This window comes from Stegodyphus dumicola, chromosome 12, assembly GCF_044657685.1.
Source record: "Stegodyphus dumicola isolate Sdum_Otavi_A_Nest chromosome 12, ASM4465768v1".
Classification (NCBI taxonomy): domain Eukaryota; kingdom Metazoa; phylum Arthropoda; class Arachnida; order Araneae; family Eresidae; genus Stegodyphus; species Stegodyphus dumicola.
Window position 1 is genome coordinate 45,643,004 of NC_140779.1, and position 25,560 is coordinate 45,668,563.

The 25,560-nt window shown below is 31.6% G+C and overlaps 2 protein-coding genes across 6 annotated transcripts in view; one reads left to right on the forward strand and one right to left on the reverse strand.

Moving 5' to 3' along the window:
* The window catches only part of LOC118179586 (kelch domain-containing protein 3), a 61,024-nt gene extending 45,026 nt beyond the window's left edge, over positions 1 to 15,998 (reverse strand). For 4 of the 5 annotated variants that reach the window (XM_085827679.1, XM_085827678.1, XM_085827676.1 and 1 more), the window contains exons 1-3: positions 15,903 to 15,998; positions 15,646 to 15,705; positions 9,832 to 9,984 (exon numbers count right to left, since the gene is read on the reverse strand). In XM_085827679.1, the coding sequence (XP_085683805.1) occupies positions 9,832 to 9,982 (151 nt within the window). In that variant the 5' untranslated portion in view covers positions 9,983 to 9,984; positions 15,646 to 15,705; positions 15,903 to 15,998. Of the gene's footprint in view, positions 1 to 9,831; positions 9,985 to 11,693; positions 11,712 to 15,645; positions 15,706 to 15,902 lie in introns of all 5 variants that reach the window. The other variant, XM_085827677.1, reaches the window with a different exon arrangement.
* Positions 15,999 to 16,442: 444 nt separating this feature from the next.
* Positions 16,443 to 24,565, forward strand: mRpL32 (mitochondrial ribosomal protein L32). The gene is made up of 3 exons (XM_035349667.2): positions 16,443 to 16,614; positions 17,956 to 18,198; positions 24,222 to 24,565. Exons 1-3 carry the CDS (start codon positions 16,518 to 16,520, stop codon positions 24,503 to 24,505), a joined length of 624 nt encoding a protein of 207 aa, XP_035205558.1. The 5' UTR covers positions 16,443 to 16,517; the 3' UTR covers positions 24,506 to 24,565.
* The last annotated feature ends 995 nt before the right edge of the window (positions 24,566 to 25,560 follow it).

Sequence of the window (25,560 nt, forward strand, 5' to 3'; positions counted from 1 at the left end):
CTTAAAACAACTTACATTGAAAGAAATGTTTAATAAAGTAAACAAATTAATATTAAGCTTTTTTTTTTTTTTTTTTTTTTTTTTTGTAAATTTTGATACCCTTTAGATCATAATTGTTCTTTATTTCATAAATTACGGTTTCATATTTTTAATTTTTTAATTTCTGCATGCCATCTTACCAGATTTAAACTGATGATCTATAATCCGGAAAAATCGATAATCTGGAATCGCCGAAGTCCCGACGAGTCCGGATTAACGACTTTTGACTGTATATATATTTCCTCAGAGATAATTTTTCGAGTAATGTTTTTCAAGTTGCGAAAATCTCACCTTAGTGCATGCATTTTCAAATCAGATTTATTTAATGTACATGGATATACTAAACAATCGCACTTTCGAACATATAAAATATACATTAATACATACATAAAAATGAAATAAAATTTGAAAATAATGCAATTTAGGAATTAGTGAATTAAAAATAATTTAAAATTTATTGTGATCTTACTTTTTACGTTATATACATTTAGTTTAGTTTTGTAATATGCATTTATTTTATTTTATTTCGGTATATGCATTTATTAGCCTTTGTTGTCAAATTTTGTCCGATTATTTGAATATGGCAAAACCAACAGGATCTGTCTGTCTAAGGATAGACAAGTCCCCGGGGTAGGCTATATAAGTAAAACTCGCTCATATCCATGTTACACATTGAGAAAAACTTTGAAACCCAACCATGCAGCCAATTTGTTCATTTTGGTTTCAGTGCGAGTGGAATTAGTAGTAATCAGCGGTCTTAGCCGGGTGGGCCATTGGTGGAGTCTGATAGAATTTAAAAACCTGATAAATCGTATTTAATAAACATAATATTAGTAAACGAACCAGATTTATAAAACAAAAATAAAATGCTTATATCGGACATAGCTAACTCGATATAACACATAATTACACTGTTAAAGTGGAGTGTTATATCACTGAATTCAAATCCTAAACAAATATACATTAATTCTATATATAGAAAAATTTTAGTAAATTTTGCTGGAAATGTCTGTTGGCAAAATGCTTATTATTTACATCCTTATTTTAAATTCATCGCATATCTCGTATTTTTACGCTTACCTCAAAACGCATTTAATTTACAAATAACTTTATTTCCCTATAGAAATTTCTCGTGATCTTTTCAGTTATAGGATAACACACACGAAACAATTTTCTCTATACAAATATATGCGCTAGTAAAAAATGCAATTTGACAGCAACTCATTTCGATGATGGTAAAATTTTTCTAAATATAAGAAATTTGTTACTTAGATTCATTTTTTCATTAAACAAAAAACGAAACAGAATGAGACATTATTAAAAATGTTTCATTGACATTTCATATTCTGAAAACAAGAACACTGCTATAAAAGCAAAGGAAAAAAAACAGCATATTTCATTTAACGGGGACAAACTTTGATGCATAAACTTTTTAATCACAAAACATTTTAAGTATGTTATGCTATAATCGTTTGGTTTATTTGATTATGACAAAGCACTCGAGGGTTATTTACATAAGAAGAAGGACGCCTTCATGGGACTTTCTAAGGGTAACCGGCTCATGCACACGTTACACACGAGAAAGACATGAAAGCATCTATGTAGCTAGCCCTTTTGCCGGGATTCAAACCCCGGATAGAACTACCAGTATTCTATTTTGGGTAGCTCGGATAACGGAAAAGATCGAAATCTCATAACAGGCAAAATGATAGCCTGCATAATACGAAGTTATTGCCATTTCAATAGCATAAAGTGACTTTCGCGATATTGTATTTTATTTTATTTAGCTCGTGACAAAATACACGAGGACTATTTGTTGTATCTTTATATTTTGTTGTATCTTTATAAAAAATATTTGCAAAGTAATCGCAAACACATAGTTATTAGTTTTCAATTTGGTTTAGTTTTATGTGATTACGGCAAAGCCTCGAGGGCCATCTGCCTAAGAGGAGGGATGCCTTCGTGGAGGACTTTCTAAGGGGTACTGGCTCGTATACACGTTACACTTGAGGAGAATCCCGAAAACGCCCTTGTAGCCAGCCTGTTCGAGGCCTCCCGAATTGCCAGTGTTCAGCGACATTTACTGATCGGCCACTGGTAGGCCACAATTATTGAGTACCAACAGATTAATTAAGTTAGGAATTTAATAACTTTCATTCGTAGTGTTGTTATCAGCATTGACATTTGGAGAGGTTATTTTCTAACGAAATTATTTTAATGTAATTAATTTAATTTGTTAACTAATTGTTCCTCTAACTAATTTTTGTGTGCAGTATATGTAACGCTTCCATACATTAATTGTTTTACTTAACTTACACTCCATTAATTTTAAGTGATTTTATACCGGTAAATTACTTTCCAAAAAAAGTTCCAAGAAATGCATACGAGTATTTTTCCCCTAGATTTTAAAACTAATTTGTATTTCAAATCTTAATAATAAAATTTTTAAAAACAAATATTTCTAGAAATTCCTTTGGCATATGAATTTATTCGATTTAATTGAAGTTTTCGAGTAGAATATCTTCCTTTCGACATCCAAGAAATTTTTATATGTCAGTTCGCGTTTATAAGGAACACACAGCCACATATATGAGTACAAAAATCAGGCATGCTGAAAGCACAGTTTTCATATTTCAAAGTGTAAAGAGGAAGAATATACCATTAAAAACTCCGGCACTTGAAATACGAGGGCAAACAAGATAGTTTGCAGCATTTTATATTTTTTCCTGTTCTTGACGAATCAGAAATTCTAATCAACTTTTAAAACAAAAATAAAGAATTTGATTGTATAATTTATTAAAAATGCGTCTTAATTACAATTATTATTTTTTCCTGTTTCTTCTAAATTTCCGTAATGTACTGTAACAACGAGCATTCTGTTTGACTTTCATTTGTATAAATAACCACAAGGCAAACTGTTGTAAAACAATTTATCTTCATTTACAAGCATGCAGTCGTCAGAAAGATAACACACACCTGCTGTCTGACAGTGATACTTCACTCTCAGAACTCTTCCGTAAAGTGTTCTTTTCAAGCAGACTTCACACCCTATTAAGAGCTTTGTGTCAACTGACAGCCGCCTGCAGAAAAGTACGGGAAAGAAGACCAGATTGCATCGTCTAAACACGTCTTAAAGAATTTTGGCGAAATTTCGGCTTCGTGTATACACGTCTTAAACATTTTTCGAGCGATTTGAAAGTTGCGTAAACATGTCTAAAGCATTTTTAAAGGAAACTCTGAAAACGTTTATACACGTCTTAAGCAGTTAAAGGGTTAAGTAGTCCTGAGCCTTTTTCCATAGGATTTCTTGTTTTCCTGTTTGCAATTATGTCTGTCAGGGCAAGGATCACAGCATCATAACTGATATAACATGCATCAATTGCATTCCCAAGTGACAACCACCGAACAGCATTTATGTCTTTGAGAGTTATGTTTGGCTCATTTAACACATCTTGCATCAATTTCAGCTTTTGAATCCTAATACTGGACGTGTGAAAATAAGCATACAATGAACCTAAAATTCTCTCGCAGCTTTGAAATAGGGATATTCCATCAGCAGCTTGGGAAACAGCTAAAGCTAAACGGTGAGCTATGCAGTGATAGTGCAACAAACCAGGTATCACATCCTGAACTTTTTTGCTAAGTCTGTTATTTTTTCCTATCATAACAGCAGCACCATCTGTTGAAAGACCAAAAGCTTTTGACAACGGTACTTTTTTTTCGTTGAGAAACTTTATTATTATTTCTTTCAGTGCATCTGCACTGCATTCACCCGATAGTTTTAAATTTGCCCAAAGACTGTTCTAACTTTCATTGTTTTTCAAGTATTTTACATATATAATTAATTTATAGTCAACTGAAATATCTGTTGACTCATCTATCATTAAAGAAATATAGGGCTATGTAAAACATCCTCATCCAAATTTGATTCTAATACTTCCGAATTAGCTCTAGTTATGTCTGTAACTGAATTTTGAGATAAATTCAAGTGAGTCTCTTTCACAGTCTCATTTCCACAGGATTTCATAAGCATCATTAAAGGCTTACATGTCGTTAAAGGAAATTCTTTTCCAATAGTGTAAACAATTTTGAACACTGCCAAATCGCCATCTGTTGCTGTATATTTTTCCTTTTTGATGATATTTTCAAGAGCTTTAGTAACTTTCTTGGCAATTAAAGAAAGCCTGTGTTCTGTAGTTTTTTCGTGGCGAGACAGAGTACTTCTTTGGAAACATGATGAACCCATCACACCCACGCCATTCTTCATATTGGCAGAGTGACATGTTTTACAAAACATTTTATTTTCCTCTTTATTGAAGAGGACAAGGAAATTCTTTAAGCTACTTACTTAAAAACTTATCATGTTTAGAAGTAGTTTCTTCTGGCTGTTCATGAATCTTTGGTTTCTTAGCTGACGGTTCTGACCTGGTTGACACTTGGCTTGACAGTTTTTTATAAAAAACTCTTTGACGGATTTAGAACTCATATTTAAATATTTAAATTAATATTTTTCTAGGAATAATTACTTTGGTCTCAAGGGGACCATCCTATTAAAAATAGTTTTAAAAAATCAGTTAGATAGAAATTAAAAAAATATTTTTGATGTGCTTCTCTTAAAAGCTGATCAATTGTAGAAACTTTCGTTTCGTTTTGCAGACTGTATGGAATTTCTTAAATTTAAAATTTTCTTCATATGCGATCTTAATTTTCTTAAAATATTAATTTTTATATGGAAAGAATTTATCTTATAAGCACGAATACAAATTACAGTCGTTTTAAGAGCAACATTTATTTAAAATCAGTAATGAGTTTGGCGATCTTGTGCCATCAAATTAAAACAATAATAATAATTCAAATTATACTTCTCTCCTACAGAATTATTCAAAAAGGCAAGAGTATTTACAGCAGGGTTTGTACAATTCGAACCCAAAATTGGTAAAAATCTCAAAATTTACGCAAAATACTTATTTTTGAATAGATAGATGTGAGCTAAATATTGATTTTCATATGAGGTGACTCTTAGACGAATTAATTTCATATAACCAGGACGTTAAGTCCCGATTTGCCCACTAGAAAATCACAAGGAGATGTCTTTCTATCAAAGCTGACAATTATCGATGCGATTCCAATTTTTGTACCGAAAAACGTGATAAAATTGCAATTTTTTTAACGAAATAGCAATAAAACACCCAGATTTGCACTGTAAGACTAGTGAAGATCACGACTTTTTAAAAAGAAGATTGGAATTAAAATTTTATTTTTGTACTGGTAGTTTTCGGTAAAATTTCAACTTTTTTCCTGACTAGTGCAGAATAATGAAAGAATTAAAAATGCAAACACTATAAACATAAAAATAATTTAAAGGCATATTAGAAATCATGCTAGAAAAATTTGAAAAAACTTAAATTACCTTTATTTATGCTTTTACTTCACCTTCAATTTTCTGAAAAGAGTGCAAAAGATTTTTCCAGATCGTAATGTGAAATTTCACCGAGCTCCCAAACCATGTGTGTTGATAACCAATTCTACTATTCGAATGACCATTCAGTAACATGGAACGTGTGACGAAATCAGTGCTCGAAAATATACAATGAAACTTCAATTTCATTAGTCAGCTTCTTTCTTTTACCCTCTGACCGTGATCGCTGAGTCAGCATGGCAACGTGCAGTGCCGCGCCTATATTCCTTGTCGCGGAAAAGTCAGGCGATAATATCAGTGGTGTTTTGAGTAGAAAAAAAATATTATTTGTTGATTTCGATGGGCGCTATGCATATTTTAAGCTAAACCTTTGTTAAAAATTCAATGCATGAAAATACGCCTGGCTAGTTTTTTAAAGCGTATTTCCATTTTTCAATACGTGAAATATGCTCTCAGTGGTGTTAAAAATATCTTTGCATCCATACCTTCAAAGTCATCATGGCCTAGCTTTTTAGCGAGTTCTTCTGCTTTGTATTTTAACATTGGGCCGCTTACTCACCCAGATCATTCAGTAACAATGGCAAACCATTCATTAAGGGCCTCATCGACATCTGGGTCCTTGCCTTCATGCTTCCGTTTTTTGAAAGCTCCTCCTCGTCCTTCACATTGTGCCCATTCTTCTTGCAGCTCATTCTCTTCTTTTACCAAGCACGAAATTGTAGTCTTTGCCAATTCGGTTATTTCCACCACCCGACGCTGACTAGTGTTTCGTGGTTGTTGCTTGATCTTATCTAGAAAACCAATTTTTTCAAGCTAACATCAAGTCCCGTCATGGCACTTTGGCAGGGGAGACAAGACATGTGCACAGTTCACTGACTAAAGTGGTCTTAAGAAACTTTGGTGTTTTCAGGTTCAAGATGTTGAGGTCAAGAGGGAGATAAAATGCTTGCTATTTAAAGCTTTGGCACTAAAATCATCCCAAAAGGTAATAAAATTATTGCTTTCTTGTGTAAACTTTAATCATGATTGACAGGCAGGAATTCCTTTCAGGTGGAGCCAGACACTTTATTGTTCATTTCCTTGAAACTCGGAGGCGCAGGTCAAAGAAAATGGTGCGCGTGTTCACCTCCAACCGATTTTGCTTTTGTCATGCACTTTAAGGAATTCCTGACCTTTGATAAAATATTTTCCTAGGGAGCCGCAACTACAGATCCTCCCATATGCATAGACTCCAACCTTCAGCAAACCTTGTCAGTAGTCAACGCGCGAACGACATTTTTACAACTTTGAAAATGTGCGCGTAGCGTATGTTGTAATTAACCATTCATTAATTTTAAATTAATAATTAATTGTAATCAATTTTATTACATTTAAAATCCATATACATATAAAACTGAATAATTAAAAATATACCTTGTAAATTATATGCACATTTAATTAGAAATTTTCTTTTAACTCCTCAAGCATTCACTAATAAAAAGTACTTCAAATCACTACTAATCATAGAAAAAATCAGAAGCTATAAATCATATCTTTATTCTGGATATGATTTCTACAGGGAAATAAAATTTAAATAACCAAGAATGATACATATAAGTATTAAACAAAATACGCATAATTTATGAATGCAAAGATTTACATGTAGCATGCTTAGCAAGCTTAAGTTCTGATTTTGAGAATGTTTTTTTATAACAAAGTTCTTCATTTGCCTGCATATTTATTTTTTCAATCAAAACTGCTTCAAGAGTTTTAAGACCTAAATTTGGTCGAAATTCCGTCTGATTTTTTTTAACAATAGAAAAAATTCTTTCGCAAGCTGCATTTGAATGAGGTATTATTAAGACAGCAAGCATTACAGAAGGCAATACTTTGTATTTAATACACCCATTCATATTTTTTAATTTGGCAATTTCTCCCCATGCTATATCAATACGCAAATCTACAATTTCTTTCAAATCATCTACTTGATACATGGAAAATTCAATTTCTACTTGATTAAGACATTTTTCATCAATAATGGATGGAAAAGTATTCATCAAGTAAAGAACAGATGAAAATGAGACTTCAGTTCTCAAGTTGATGTCAGCAACTTCAGCATGTTTTAGAAATGGATCACTCAGTGGAAATTTATCAATTATATATGAACATGCAGTTACAAAAAAAAGCTCGCACAGAATTGAAAAATGATTTCACTTCACTTTCATTTAACTTGGCATTATTTAAATATAGTCTTGTTTCCGCACCAATCACTAAATTTTCATTTTCTTTTTGTTTACTATACTTCTGAAATGGAATAGACGTTAGAGTAACATCTTCATTTTCTTTAGAAATTACTGATGGTTTTACGAATCTAACAAATAAATTCATTAAAAGTTCAAAAAGTTCTCTTCTCAATTTATGTATATAAGGAGCTTGTTGTTGCAAATTAATATTTACTGTTATAAACAAAGGCAAAGTATTTTTCAAAAATAACAAGTACAATTTGGTGGTCGGTGACTGTAAAATTTTTTTAATGTTTTGCAATTTCTTTCCTTCATTCTCACTGTTATCTGGTTTATCTCCAAAAAAATTTATCACAGCATCCCACTGTTCCAAAATCCTTGTTATAGATTCTAAAAGAGACAACCATCTCGTACTGCAATATTTCAAAATTTTATGAGATTTTGCATTCTGTCCCAAAATTTGTTGAGCAACTTTGAAGCTATGCTTCCGTTTCGAACTTTTCTCCAAGTAAAAATATATATCTATTATCAACATTTCAATTTCTGAGCCAATTAATTTTTCAGTAGCTTTTTTTGCAGCTATATGCAAGAGGTGGCACGGACAACCTCGGGTGATTATACTTGGTTGATGCATTTTGATAAATGATGCTACACCTTTAAACTTTCCAATCATATTACTAGCATTATCTGAAGAAAATGATAAGCAATTTTTCCATTCTAAACCTTTGTTTTTAAAGTTTTCATTTATACAATTAAAAATACCTTCTCCTGTATTATTCGTGCATTCTAAAATAGAAATCAATGAAGTAATTATCACTCCCTTTTCTTTACTGTAGTATGTTATAACCAATGGGTACAGTTTGTTATCATTGTTATCATTACTTCCATCAGTACTTAGAGAAAATGATGTACTGCACACTGATTTTATAATATCAGCAACAGTATTTTCTGCAAGCGTTTTCACAATAGCAGCAGTTTTGGTATGACCGCAGCTAAATTTTTTTGCTATGGCAGAATCCGGAAACATTGCTTTGAAAAGCTCTTTGGAATGATCCGAAACAGAAAGCGGTAGATTATGTTCAATTAAAAAACGAACAAAATAGCATTCGGCTTTTATAGGATCTGTTTCATCATCTTTTATTAAGAAATTTGTTATTTCTTTAGATTTTACGGTGCCAAGTTCTATATGCTTTTGAGAAAACACATGCCGTTTACAGTCATCTTTTCCGCCATGAGCAGCTGAGAAGTCTTTGTTGCATACACTGCAGTGTGCGTGATTCACAGAAATTTCGGACGCTTTAATGCATGGAAATTCTGAAGAATATGAATCTTTAAACTTCTGCTTTGATAATTTTGGCTTCTTCGTTCGAGGCAGCATTATGATTAAAAATCTTTCACCTGATTCACAGTTCACAAGACACACGCTCTCGCCGTAAACTACACAATGCAGCCGAATGCAGCCTAAACACGCATCAGTGAGGAACCTGGGAGACAGACAATTGGGTGGAACTATTGATAAGTCGTTAACGATTGGAGTTACTGATCTACGATTGGCTAATTCTTCAAAACTAGGAACACACTCAACACGTGATATATGATAACACGAGTATTCAGCCAATCATCGGATGAATTAGTTGGTTCCGTTTTGCGTACTGGTTCTCCTGCTCTTGTTTCTGTAAAATCTGTAGTTTTTTCCATACTTTTCGTAGCTCGTAGTTTTTCATGAATTTCCGTAGAAACTACGGAGAATCCGTAGTAGTTGGAGTCTATGCATATGTAGCAGACCACCTGTACATCCGCTCTATGCGGCCAACTTGTGGCTTCTGTTTCTTATTCGTTCTCACGTTTTTTGGTCCGATTAAATGGAATTTTGGTCCAAATAAACGAATACTATTAGGCTTATGTACATAGGATTTGCTTCAATTCATTAGGATTTGGTCTGAAAAGTGGCTAGTCCGATTATCTGATGGTCTAATTAACCGGATTCGACTGTATATATAGAGAGAAGTATTAGAGGTTATTATTATTAACAACATATAAACATGTGTTTTAAATACTGCAAACAGAGTTTGAACAGAATATTTTAATTAACTAAAAAGTGAGATAAAATAAGAAGATGGAAAAATCATCAGATAAAAAAAATAAACAAACCAGTATCTAAAACATGGACATCAATTTTCCCAATCACTTCAAAACCTTCACCACTACAGTATCCACCAAAGGAATAAATTTTGTGACCCACTGCAACAGCAGCATGATTTACTCTTTGAGGACCTCCTTCTAAATGCACTGTCCAATACATACCTAGAAATTATACAGAATACCAATAGCATATTTTATCACATATAAAACAGAAATAGAAAGAAAACAGTTTTCTCTCACAAACATTAAAGCTTTGACACATTAATGCCTTAAACATTTTTTCTTCAAGCGTGTAGCTGAAAATCATGAATTTATACAGTTTGTCTCAATCTAACTTCAAATGAACGTCATCCCTGGAGCTGATCAAAATGTGTTATATTAAGTGCAGTAATTTCTAAAGTAGAGGTTTTTTTTTTTTTTTTTTTTTTTTAAAGTCTTAAATTTATATTTATATTTTCCTCCTTTAATTTGAGCTTTCATAGACAAAGAAATATTTTTTTCAATTTTACTATTTTCTTAGTTGTAACCTATGATTTTTAGTTCAAATTAGCAGTATTTGATATTGATTATTAAAATATTTTCAAAAATTGGCAGGTTTTTAACTAACTTTAAGGTTAACTTTTCATGTACTTCAAAGATGAATTTAAGAATGCATAGCCCACCTATTCCAGTTGTGTCCATTTAAAAATTAATAATACACTCAGCGTCAAAAATTCATACATATAGAAATAATCTAACACTCTCAAAACTTAATACGCAGATTATTACTTAGCCAAGCATACAGATGATAGAAAACACATAGCCAATGAATGCACAAAGTGGATCATTAAATTAAGTTAAGGGTAATGTGATATAAGCACATAACAGTAATGTGTGACAAATACATCTGCTGCATATATGGATTGATAGTTATCCAATTTAACTACTTCTTCATCTCCTCACTGTTCAACTTGGCTTTTCTTCATGGTCAAACAATCTTTCTAAACAAGAAGTACTATTTTTTGTTTCTCCACTTTCTAATTTTTAATTCTCCACTTGAATTAATCTTATCTAAGAAAGATCCATAAATCTGGCATTATTGGACATTATACATTCTACAAGTTATATCACTGACTTTTTTTTTATTTATTTATTTAGAGAACTTAGTCACATTACTGAGGTCCATAAAACATATAAAAATATAAAAAATGTCTTCAGCTAATTTTTAGAAATATTTTTACTAACTTATATATCAACCACACAGTTTAAAAGCTACTAAAGAAATGCATTTGTAGTAAATACTGTTCCTTAACAGTTAATTTGCTTCTTTAACAGATTCCAATAAACTGGCTAAATCCAACATGCATACTCAATCACCATCATTAATAGTCGTCCTCTCTTACACCACTTCCTCTACAGAAGAACAAAATCATCTGATGATCATGGACAGGATTCACTGTATATATAATATTATGTTATTTTACAGTATCTTGTAGTAATTCATAAAAATGCATTCAAAATGTGGCATAAATACACAAAGCAAATTTTCTCCAAGACCATCATACTATGTGAAATTTTAATTATAAAACTGCAAAAACCAGTATCTTTTGTAAATTCAAGATGTAAATATTTTTGTTTTTTAAGTTTCTCATGAGTTTTTTTTTTAATCATACATTTTCTGATATCAGAAAAAATCATTTCTTTATGATATTTTTCCCACTTACTAATAATCTCCTCGGTATATGACAATAATTTTGAACCCCTGCAAATAATTCAACAGAAGAAAAAACTAACAAAGAAACAACCTCCAACAGTAAATATGCATATTTATTCTTTTATGAAGCAAGTTAAAATGAGTTGATCAGGAATCAATTATTAAGAAAGTTGATTACCTATTTGTTCATCTGTTTCTTCAGGTGATACACAGATTTTGAAAAGAGCATGTTTTCAATTAAAAAATGTCATTAATTATTATTTAATTAGCACTTGCATTAGTTAAAATTAAGAAAATTTTACTGTATGCATACAGTATTTTTCAAAAAGAAATCTCAACACAAAAAATATTACGATGAAAGTGCAGAATCGCCCACTGCTTGGCATGTTTTTAATATACTCGGTATCCATGTACACATCAATATATTTTCACTTGAAAAACATCCCATAATTGCACAAAAATGGCAATGCGCACTTCCTCGACTTTATCCACGTACATATTGACCTATTTTCACTTAAAAAGTCAAAGAAAATTGACAAAAATCCAAGGTTGATCTTTACATTACGGTAACTTGGCGTTTTTTGGCGAAAATTTGGCGACCAACTCCCCTACAGCAACCCTCTATTTTTTTTTCCCCGCCGCCATTTTGTCTTCACGAAGTAAAGACATGTTTCTTTTCTTCTTATCTACTGAACACTTCTTCCAACAATCTACTAGCCGAATTACACTTATGCTAGAAATTTTATCAAACAAAACTGCTTAATCATGACAAATATTCACTGCAAAATTCGGAAAAAGTGCACAATACCATACACTTTACACGTTTTTCAAAATAACACATACACATAAACCATGTACACGCCGACTTATTTTTACTTAAAAAAACATCCCAGAATTGCACAAAAATGGCATTGCGCACACTCTTCACTATATCCATGTACACTGCTTTTTTCTTATAAATTCGAAAAATTTCACAAAAATGCATGACAATTTTCTCAATCTTTAAACCCGGTAAAAAGAACATATATGAAATTACCTGATCGCGAAAAAGTATTTACCCTTTACAAATATGAACATTTCCACATATAAAATAAAATATCCAAAAACTTTTACCTCTAAATCATCTATTACATTATACACGTCACCAACAAATTCATACATGAAGCATTACAAATATTTAGTATCAAATATTTAAATTATTTCCATGCACGTTTATTTCAACTTAAACGTAAACCAAATTCCTACAAGCATAAAATTCACAAAATAACTATCATTTCATTAAAATATCACTGAACCATGTACACGTCGACTTATTTTTACTTAAAAAAACATCCCAGAATTGCACAAAAATGGCATTGCGCACACTCTTCACTATATCCATGTACACTGCTTTTATCTCATAAATTAAAAAAATTTCACGAAAATACATGACAATTTTCTCAATCTTTAAACCCGGTAAAAAGAACATATATGAAATTACATGATCGCGAAAAAGTATTTACCCTTTACAAATATGAACATTTCCACATATAAAATAAATAAAATATCCAAAAACTTTTACCTCTAAATCATCTATTACATTATACACGTCACCAACGAATTCATACATGAAGCATTACAAATATTTATTATCAAATATTTAAATTATTTCCATGCACATTTATTTCAACTTAAACATACACCAAATTCCTACAAGTATAAAATTCACAAAATAACTATCATTTCATTAAAATATAATTAAATTCAAAAACACCACTTAAAATATACATGAGCACATACATTCAATTAATAAAAATTACCTTACAATCCTAATTACTTTAAACTAAATCATTGCTAATAACAATTTTCCCAATAATACCAAATTTCTTTCCACCTTACATTTCCAACAATGCATAAAAATAATTAAAAATACTAACTTACCTAATCTCCTTCAGAATCTTCATTACGTGGCGGATACACTTTTCTTCATTCTCTTTCAGAATCTTTAAAATCATACTTATCTTTCAAAGCAAGATACCAGGTAAAATAAATAACATAATAAAACATGTTTATTTCTCTCTCACACAACCTTAAAAAACATTTCTTACTACCCATTTCGAATTCACTTTACTTACGGCCATGGGATCCAAAAATTCACAAACACTATTTCACACAACACAGAATAAAGCCAAATACAAAATTTCCAGATTTTTTCCCGATTTCCCCCCTTTTCCGATTAAAGAACCGTAATTCGTCCATTAATATCACATGACATATCCCATGATCTCTCATTTCCCCCACACAAAATAATGCGTAATCGGAACTCAGTACTGCTCACATTATTACCAAAGTCCCAGGTAGTAACCTTTATCGCCTCCAAAATGTCGCCAAACTACCAGTTACCGTAATGTAAAGATCAACCAAATCCAATTCTTACTCTTGTAAAAAGCACCAAACAAATAAGTGGGCGATTCTGCACTTTACCTAATATTACAACACACAAAATCATGGTTACGTAGGAAAAGCAAATTAAATTATTCAGTTTTTTTCAATTTTCATTTTAAAAAATATTGCATTAAATTACCAACATGAATAAAATGTTCAAACTGAACAAAAATTCTTCGCGTGAACTGACTCAAAAAAATATTAGTTTAATAATCACTACTGAAACATATAAAAAGTTTACAATAAGTGGGTAGAGGTACCCCTTGTATTATGGCGAAGTTGTTGTTTGGTTTATCGCCAAGTTGTTGTTTCATTTATGGTAGCCTGAGTAGTTGATTGTTATGAAAACCCTATAGTGATGTAATCGGGTGCATGATTCTGAGAAATTTTGAATCATGGGATGTTTTGTAAGCGTTTTCGTGGTGTGTGTTGGTTTGAGTCTTTAGACGGTAGAATGGCCGAATGTAGTAAGATTAATTTGAAGTTTCTGTACGATTTGGAGTGAAAGGGGAAACGAGCTTTAATTGACTAGTGTGTAAATGAAAGTTTACTTAGTAGCCATTATAAGTGTCCTGTATGTAGGAAGGATATGCGTCTAGTTGAACGTAAAAACTGTTTAGATGGATTTGAATGGGTTTGTAAGAAGAAAGGTTCAGATGGTCACTATGTGAAGCATTCGATCAGAAAGAGTACCTGGTTTGAAAAAGTCATTTGAGTATGATTGATATTTTGATTTTTACGTGGCTCTGGGTGTACGAAGCGAACTTGAAAATCATGGTAAGTGAATATTTGCTTTTGGTAGTGCTTAAATACATAACATGTTTTCCCTTTTTTATGTTATTTTACTGTTTGGTTTAAAATGTACTTTATTGAGATTATGTATTTTTTGTTTGCCTATATTGTAGAATTTGGTGTTCCTTTGACATTTTAAGTGAAAATATATCAATGTGTACATGGGCAAAATAAAGGGAGTGCGCAATGCATGTTTGTACAATTCTGAGATTTTGTTTTAAGTGAAAATAGGTCGACATGTACATGGATAAAGTCAAAGGAGTGCGCAATGCCATTTTTGTGCAATTCGGGGATTTCTTTTAAAGTGAAAATAAGTCGATGTGTACATGGATACCAAGTTTGTGCAATTGTTTGTCTTGTTATTTTGGCTTTGTGTAGCGGCGCCGCCAAGTTTCGCCAAGGGGTACCACCCAATAAGTATTAAACATGTTATTATTATCAGAAAATGAGATAAAAATTTAAACTCATCTTGGACTTATCAAAAACTCATTTTTAAAAATTTTTTACTTGCAAAATGTTTGAAAACATTATTTACCATATATTCTAACGTATTATGCATATCTTTAATTTCGAACTACAGTTTGAAATTTTTAGGTATATTTGCCGTATGACACACATCTTTTCCTTTACAAAGAAACATGAAAGCTACATTTTTTTAAATAAAGAGCACTCAAGTACACGGAGAAATCTAATTTTTGTATGCTCATCTTTTCTTTTTTAAATCTATCATTTCTATATAAAGCGCACCCAAAAATTTCGATCTTTTTTTTTTTTTTTTTTTTTTTTTTTTTTTTTTTTTTTTTCCCATTAAAGATGCGCGTTATACGCCAAACTATACACTACATTTAAAACCTTATAACATTTTAAATAATTAAAATCATGATCACTTATTTTAATTTCTACAAAAATCTTACTTTTCCTTATATATAATAATCCATTCAATAACTCTTCTAGAGTCAGTAAAACTTCAGAACCTACATATAAAAATAATTTGTATATTATGTTACTTAAAAATAACTGCACAGCCTTTTAAATATAACACATATTTGATATACATATATATATTAAAAAAATTACGGAAATCGTGTCGTAAATATATACATATCTCTCTATATATATATATATTTGAAATTTTTTAATGTCTCAATAAATTAAGACAATGAAACATTACCTTACAAACGTAAAAATAATCATAGGCAGGCAGTACGCTTACGAAGAAAAACAAGGAAAAAGAAGTACGAAGAAAAACAAGGAAAAAGGACTGAGACAAATAATCATTGCCAAATTTAAAGAATCGAAATGTTTGGAAAATATATTTGCCTTTAAGAAAAGACTTCTAAACTATGAGAATTTCTTATTTTTATATATTTCGGTATAATATGTTCTGCAGTATTTCAAGAAAAATTTAATTGTAATTATTTTACACATTTTTCTATGAAATGTTATCGTAAAAATGTTAAAATAGCGATTTTCTTATATATTACTGCATTAGACGTTGAATACAGCTCACTGAAGTTTATCTGCATGTTTGCTGCCCGAAATGAAGCGCATATGAATATAAGACTATAATTTTACATATAGATATTTTAAAAGAATTTTTTTTTTATTTTCTTCTTCATGAATTTGAGTTCCTTGGAAACCTGTTCAAAGCTAGTGAATCAACCTTTATGGTTATTATCATATTCTAACCTCCTTGGTTATCATTATGGAATTAGTTGCTCTTATATGGCAACTTAATGTCCGATTTGTTTATGTTTTTAGATCGTTTTAAGGTTAAGTTTCCAGTATGAATTCTTTAATTTCGACCGTAAGAAACTTCCGTCATTATATAAATCGTTTTTTACGAGACACAGTAAGCAGAACTTACCCTTCAGAAGTCCCAGGTACAGAACTTCTTTTAACTGTTTTGTCTAAAGTTTAGCGAATTTTTTTCAATAACATTTTTCTAGCGTGATTAGACGCAAAATATGAAATTTAATGAATGTTACTGTGAATACTTCTTTAATTTTATGACAGAAAGAATATATATATATTTGTTATAAACTGTATAATTTCGTCTATTAGAACAATATATTCACTATGAACATCAATATAAGAACAAGAAGTTTTCTTATATTATGGCCTAGTTTATTTTTATTATTTTTTAATGGAATTTACATATAATTATGTTAATATCTATAGTAGTGCGAAGGTCGCGTTAGTAATTGCTTGCAAAAATTACATAAATCAGTGTGGTATATACTGCTTTTGTATGCATACCATTTGATTTAACCACGACTCTTTTAATACCTATGGCACCAAGCTATGAACAAGGGGGAAAAAAATTAAAAAGTTGTGACGTGCAGACATGTTTTTTGTGAGGATCTTTTCAATTATAAACCCTTCACCAATGATTGCATATCACAGCCTTATACTTGCATAAAATGGTTATTATCATCGAGGCTTTTATCTCGCTCTCAGATTGTACGTAATATATAAAGTAGGTGTTATTTTATTTCTCTCTCTCTCTCTCTCTCTATATATATATATATATATATTTCTCAAGCATTTCACTAAAATAAACAACCAAGTATCAAAGTAGTTTTATTTTCATTCTCATAGTCTTATGTTTATTTTTACCGCATGTGTACGTATTTTACATCATTTTTACATTTTCAGTATAAATTTACTTTTTGAAAAAGATGCAGCAAGTGAATCTTGTATTTTTCTTTGTGCAATAAATTGCTGATTTTTTTGTATTTATTTTAAAAAAATCTGTCATAATGTATATATTAATAGTACCTTGTAAAAAAGTGTTTTCATACCTATTATGCATTTTTATTAAATTAAAATTACTAAATTTATTTTCTTCTATCTTACAATCAGTGGATAAGTAGATAAAAAATTCTAAATATTGGTGTGGTTGATCCTCATTATAATGATGGCACACATTTTATAGCGAAAAAGATGTTATAATAATGGATTTTTGGAGGAAAAAATAGATTTAATATACTCTTCTCAGATGAAGATTTTTTATGGTCACTTGATAGAAAGATTACCATTGTATCAGCTGTATTTGTAGTTCACTCCTGGCAGACTGGTTGGTGCATGCACGAATATGAACCAGAGAGCCTTAAAAGACCCTCTCAAAGACATACTTCCCCTTAGACAAATAACTTTTGTATGCTTAGCCAGAATCTTTTATTTCTTTTCAAATTTCTAATTTATGTTGTTTATTTTTTCAGATTTGTGTATAATTACAAATGGTTGCAATGGTGGCCTCATCTCGACATCAAAAAAGGCAAATTCAAAATCCATTTTAGATAGTGTAATTAATTCTGCTTTTCTGTGGGCTGTACCAAAGCACAGAAGATCCTTAGAACGTCGTATGACTCGAAGAATGGGTTTGGGTAAATTATTGCTTCCAAAGAAGAACCTTATAGTTTGTGAGGCATGTGGGCATTTTCATGCAGTCCATACTGTGTGTGGTATGTTTTCCATTTTTTAATTTATTATTTTAATTACATTACATCTTTATTCTTAATTTTTTGGAAGAAAAAAAGCAAGTAAAAATATATTTACGGGTGCCCCTTGGCAAAAATTGGTGATTTTTGTCGGTAGATGGATACCAAGTTTATGTGGTTCTTTGACTGGCTTTGTGTAGCGGCGAATTTGTGCCAAAAATTCCTGCTACGTGAAGACAAAATAACAAGTCAAAGAATTGCACAAACTCTGTATCCATGTACACATTGACCTATTTTCACTTAAAAAAACATCAGAGAATCGCACAAACTTGGCATTGTGCACTCCCTTGACTTTATCCATGTTCACATCAACCTATTTTCACTTTAAAAAAATCATCTTACCAGTTTAGCCCGGAATGTTCTCGAACACAAGCCGAAAGCTATATAAACACTGCTGGTACGCAGTCAGTTAGTGTGTCTCCGTGTATGTGCCTGGCATAGAGTGCGAGTTGGTGTCTCGTCTAGCAAGTCAATCTCTGTGAAGTCGATCGAGTTAACAGCCGGGCAGCGAGTGTCAAGTGGGTCGTCGAGTGCATCGAAAGAGTCTCGTAGTGTATCGCGGTTAGTGCATCATCGAGAGAGCGCGTTGAGCTCCAGGAGCAACTGAACCGAAGAGTCAGAGAGTACGAGGAGTTCCGAGAACAACCAAGCAGAGTCGGGTGCTTTGCAGGAAGCTGTCTCCAACGTTATTGCCTGACAGTGTGAAGGCTGTGTCACTGATTGTTCCAGCTTTTATAGTAGATCTTCGACGACTGTAAAAAGTGTTATTGGAGGCTGTCCTGATTAATACCGGCCAATAAAGTGTGTTTCGATACTTCGTCAAGTGTCGTCATCTTTTACTCTAAATCCACATGAACCCCGTTCGAACGTAAAGGAAGAAAATAACGTAACAACTGGTGGCAGAAGAGAAAAAAACGCAACAATGTATGTTTATTTTTATCGTATATATAGAAAAAAGTCTAAATTCATTTTGATCTGCAGGGATATGCTGGTGATATTTAGGTAGCAATACTCAATTGCAATAATGTATTATGAATATACAGCAATATGTTACGTTTATTATTGCAAAACTATTATGGACTTCAAGTAAAATACCATTTCCAGTTGTCCAGTTTTACCCAAAATCTAGTCAACTCTTTATATGAATGCCAAACAGAAGTTTTGGGGAGTTTGATATAAGAAATATCAGAGATAAAAAATGGTCTCTCACATACACAGACAAACATCATTGTAAAAATAATAAAAACATGTTTTGCACATGCTAATTCATTGAAAACTCATTGACAAATTTTTTGACCAAAAATACTACCTCCCTTAGCTATGTATAAAAATTGGTAGGAGGTAAAAAGCTAGCAATGCTGTTTTTACATACTTTACATTGTCAGAGGTTTGGACGTTGAAAGTTTCTTGTAATGAATGCTAAAAGTGGTATTATGTAGGTTCAAGGGCAGAAAAATAAGCCAAGTACAGTAAAATTTCCCAAGCAAGGATAGTACTTTCGGTTGAAGTACTTCATGATTATAATGAAAGATAATATGGCTGATCTTTGGAATATGGTAACTGGTAGTTTGGCGACATTTTGGAGGCGATAAAGGTTACTACCTAGAACTTTGGTAATAATGTGAGAAGTACTCAGGTCCGATTACGCATTATTTTGTGTGAGGGAAATGAGAGATCATGAGATATGTCATGTGACATTAATGGACGAATTACAGTTCTTTAATCAGAAAAGGGGGAAATCTGGAAAAAATCTGGAAATTTTGTATTTAGCTTTATTCTGTGTTGTGTGAAACAGTGTTGGTTAATTTTTGGATCCCATGGCCCTATCTAAAGTGAATTCGAAATGGGTATTTAGTGGGATTGAAAGGGGTAGTAATAAGTGTTTTTTTTAAGGTTGTGCGAGATAGAAGTAAAGCTTGCTTATTAAGTTTTATTAAGTCTGTTTGGAGGATGAAGGTTTTCAACATCTTGCTGTGAACTATAAGTATGATTTTAAAGATCCTGAAACAGGCGCACATACGATTGCTTTTCATTTAGCGGAGGAAATAAGAAAGGTGTATCCGCCACGTAATCAAGATTCTGAAGAAGATTAGGTAAGTTAGTATTTTTAATTATTTGAGGATATTATTTTTATGCATTGTTCTAAATGTAAGGAGTAAATAAAGTAATATGGTATTATTGGAAAATTGTTATTAGCAATGATTTAGTTTAAAGTAATTAGGATTGTAAGCTAATTTTTATTAATTTAATGTATGTGCTTATTTGTATTTTAAGTAGTGTTTTTGAATTTAATTATATTTTAATTAAATTATAGTTATTTTGTGAATTATATGTTTATGAGAAAAAAGCAGTGTACATAGATATAGTGAATAGTGTGTGCAATGCCATTTTTGTGCAATTCTGGGATGTAAAAATAAGTCGATGTGTACATGGTTTAGTGATATTTTAATTAAATGATAGTTATTTTGTGAATTTTATGTTTGTAGGAATTTGGTATATGTTTTAGTTGAAGTAAACATGCATGGAAATAATTTAAATATTTGACACTAAGTATCTGTAATGTTTGCGGTATGAATTTGTTGGTGACGTTTATAATATAATAGATAATTTAGAGGTAAAAGTTTTTGGATATTTTATTTATTTTATACGTGGAAATGTTCATCTTTGGAAAGGGTATATACTTTTTCGCGATCAGGTCATTTGATATATGTTCTTTTTGCCGGATTTAAAGATTCAGAAAATTGTCATACATTTTCGCGAAATTTTTCTAATTTATGAGAAAAAAGCAGTGTACATGGATATAGTGAAGAGTGTGCACAATGCCAATTTTGTGCAATTCTGGGATGTTTTTTTAAGTAAAAATAAGTCGATGTGTACATGGTTTATGTGTATGTGCTATTCTGAAAAACGCGCAAGGAGTTTGCGATTGTGCACTTCTTCCCAATTTTGCAGTTAATATTTGTCATGATTAAGCAATTTTGTTACATAAAATTTCTAGCATAAGTGTAATTCGGCTAGTAGATTGTTGGAAAAAGTGTTCAGTAAATAAAAAGAAAAGAAACATGTCTTTACTTCGTGAAGACAAAATGGCAGCGAAACAAAAATAGAGGGTTGCTGTAGCAGAGTTGGTCGCCAAATTTTCGCCAAAAAATCGCCAAGTTACCATAATCCAAAGATCAACCGATAATACCTTTGCATCTGATGAGCACTAGGCTGTTGGATCTTAAATCTTTCAGTCTGTAAAGTTGTTTGTAGTAGCAGCTAATATCAGCTCACACTTGACGACTAAGTAATAAATCTTGTAGTTAGATGTGAGCATCTCTTAGCAAATAATTTTCTCGACATCCCACCATATCCTAGTAAAATCATTTTGGGGTTATAATCTTCCTTTTGAGGTCATTAGTGCAGGCAGAAAATTTTTTTAAATGTCCATAATGCAACAATGCTAAGAAAGGGGTAATGTATTTTATTCATTAAATACTATTTGTTATGAATTTTGTATCTATGTAAATAATTTTAGTGAAATTATATTTGAAATTGCAATATATTTTGTATAATATACAGTACAAAGTCCGTAATGCGGATGTCCATTATCCGGAATGATCTATAATCTGGACCTCAAAGCCACAAACTTTACGCATGCGTGTAAAGAATGCACGTACGTTACGCATGCGCGCGTTGAAAGAAATGTTTAATAAAGTAAACAAATAAATATTAAGGTTTTTTTTTTTTTTTGTAAAATTTGATACCCTTTAGGTCATAATTGCTCTTTATTTCATAAATTACAGTTTCATATTTTTAATTGTATAATTTCTGCATGCTATCTTACCAGATTTAAATTGATGATCTATAATCCGGAAAAACCCCTAATCTGGAATCGCCGAAGTTCCGACGAGTCCGGATTACAGACTTTGTACTGTACCCTGAAAAGTTTGAAGAGATGAAGCTGTGCCAGAAAAATAAGACTATATGGGCAAGTCTATTTGCCAATTTAGCGAGATGGTTTTGTCACTAAAAGTCATCAAATTTGAAAGAATTCTGATGCGGTCCCTGTATAACTGTAATTGAACCATATGTGTATTTATATTTACACATATGGATCAATTACAGTTTAACTATATCTGGCCCTTATATGTAGCTTTAAGCTTATATGCTTTTCAGTAATTTTGAGAAATAGAAGATACTGGAGATTTTTCAGCAACCAGGGAAAACTATATAGGACCAGAGAGAGCATCAGCTTTTAGTTGTTAGTTCAGAATATTGAGATCTCTATGAGAGCTTTGCCTTTTAGATGCACTGTGTGTTGTTAACACAATGTTAAACAATGATCTTAATAGTTTGAAGTGCTCTGTGATACTGAGAGAAGAGAGCTATAATGAGATACTAAGAAGAGCTGTACGAGTGTTTTTGTAGAAAGTTCCAAAATTGTAAAGTGTTTCTTTTGGGAAAATAAATTTTATGAAGCTACCATTGATTCGCATTCAATTCATTACGAACCCATATGCACGCAAGACTCAGATAGGCTCATTAGAGCCAAGCATAAATTCATGGAAATTCGGAAGTTTGACCTGTGTTCATATCCCAGCAAATGGGCAACTGTATAAGAATTTTCATGGTTTCCTTATGTGTAACATGAATATAATCTAGTTCTATTGAAAAGTCTTCCATAAAATTATCCCTCCCTATAGGCAAACAGTTCTCAAATCGCTTTACCTTGTTCAGTTAACCTTACACTAACATTACAATATATAATTAAAGATATAAAATTCTATATATGTATATGAGGTGTGAAAAAAAAAACGAGACTAAGTGTGTAGCTTGAAATAGGACTGGAGCTGACAATAACTGTTTTGGTGACATCATTCCACAAGCCTCCTCTATCTATGCGGCCAGTTTCGACTTACTGATCACACCAGTTGGGAGTACTATGTCACTGAGTGAGCATGTGCAACTGCATTCTGCCGAAAAAATGTCTAGTGTAAAAACTGCACGGCGAATCAACATCAAGTTTCTTTTGTGAAGCTTAAGAAATCAGCCACGGAAACATTTCAAATCTTAACTGAAGTTTATGAAGATAAAACTTTGTCTCGTGCACGTGTGTTTGAATGGCATGAACGGTTTTCAGTGGGGGAGGGACAAAAGCACGCATGTCAAAATCAAAATTCAAGGCAATGTTAATTGTCTTCTACATTAATGGAATTTTGATTGAATTAATGGAATTAATGGAATGATTGAGTGGTTTCTCAGTGTTCAGACTGTTAATTAACGTTACTACTCTGAAGTACTAAAAAGACTTAATGAGAAATATAGGGAAAAAAGGCCACTGTTGTGGAGTGGTGAATGGCTGTTGCACCAGGACAACGCATCTGCTCACACATCCCTAATTGTCAAGCAATTTGTGACCAGCAGAAACATTACTGTGATAAGGGCATCCTTCTTATTCATCTGATTTGGCTCCATGTGACCTTTTTTTATTTCCTAAAGTTAAATCTTGCTTAAAGGGAAGCAGTTTTACCTCAGTTGAAGACGTTCAGGCAAAAACAGAGAATCTTCTAAGTCCCTTCTAAACAGTCCCTTCCAAAAACCTCTTACCAGTAATGGCAGCACCGAATGCAGAAGTGTGTGAATGAAGGGGATTATTTTGAAGGTGAAAATGTCACAGAGAACTGATCTTTTTTTTTTTTTTTTTTTTTTTTTTTTTTTTTTTTTTTTTGTGTGTGTGTATGTGTGTCACACCTTGTAATAACACTGTTTATAATTGAAATTTCTGGCAAAACATATTTTCTTTACTTCTATGAAAAAAATCTTGTACCTCTAAGGTGTTTTTGTAGCAGTTACTTGATTAGTTCATACAGAACCTTGTATTTTATTATTTATTTTACATTTGTTATTTATTTTTTATATTTATTATTTATAAGGAATTTTATATTTATAAAGAATTTATTAATTATATGTAGTTAATGACTTTTTTTTCTTTTTATTTATAGGTAACTGTTACAACAAAGTAAAACTTGAGACAGAATTAATGCAAGATGCTATCATGAATGAATTAAAACTGGATCCTATTGATAAAGAAGTTGTAGTTGTGTATCAGAATGAACCTAAGGACAGTAAATATTATCAAGGTAAAAGAATAGTAGAACTACCCAAAACAAGACCATCGTGGTTTAGCAGAAATCTTTTAGCTAAAGACAGTGAAATACCTCGGAAGGGAATTACAGCTGTAAAACCCATGAAAATTTCTTCTGTAACAGATGACACCAATAAGTAATTTCTTCGTTAAAAGTGTATGAAAAATAAAGTATAAAATTTATAATTAGAAACAACTTAATATTTGATCCTGTAAACCTGCTAACAAAAATCCTTCTATATTTTATTTACATATAATTATGACTGATCAAAATTACCTGAACGGGACATTAAATACTAAAACAGGACCAGTCAGGCCCACAAGCAGCAGAACAGCCACCATACTGCTTTAAATAACATTAAAAAAAAAAAGAACTACTACAAATTTTAACTTCTTCACTAAAGACTGGTGAGATCTAACAAATTTTGTAATACAAAATAAAACACATGTTTACTTACATGTACGAAGAAATAAATAAACAATATATATGTGAATATTTTAGTTTTAAATGAAACAGACAGAATATTCTGAACTCATCCAATATACAATTATATTTTGTTTACAGATACATATTTTATGAAATTTGACAATCTTAATTTAGGCACTACATTTTTACATAAAATTTAACAACATTTAGTAACATAATTTAGTAATATTAAGGATAAATCTTTGTACAATATTTTTCATAGAGGAACAACTAAATAACAGGTACTCTTAATTAGTATTTCTTATGCCACAAGGACAAACATAATTTTTAACCGAGAACCTTTCATAGTAAGATGGAAAATGTCCATGATGAGTCAAGGCTTAATTCAGATACTTGTCGCTCATACACCTTCTTGCACTTATTATTGAAATTAAATTGTAAGTGAACCTTCCTTTGGAATCAGGTTCATTCCACTTTCCCTGCCCAGAAGTCATACTTCTGTTTTTCAGCAAGAAAGAAGACATATATTTTTTATTTCAGGCAATCAAAAGAAGTTTTTTCAAATCAAAATGTATAACTTGACTTCCAGTCTATTGGCTAGCTCATTACTGATGGTGCCGATGCGGCTCTTCGTCCAAAACATCTCTAAAAGAGGCAAGAAAGATGAGCATGTCCTTTATCTGCTTTATTGCATAGTTACTAGGATAAACGTCCATAATTGAAACAATAGCACAGCACAATTATTTCAATTCTGACAATCACTATAGAT

Coding starts and splice junctions, on each gene's coding strand:
- mRpL32 (XM_035349667.2), top strand. CDS start 16,518: ATGAATTCTTTAATTTCGACCGTAAGAAACTTCCGTCATTATATAAAT. Junction 16,615..17,955: donor TTACCCTTCAGAAGTCCCAG/GTACAGAACTTC, acceptor TTATTTTTTCAG/ATTTGTGTATAATTACAAAT. Junction 18,199..24,221: donor TGCAGTCCATACTGTGTGTG/GTATGTTTTCCA, acceptor TTTTATTTATAG/GTAACTGTTACAACAAAGTA.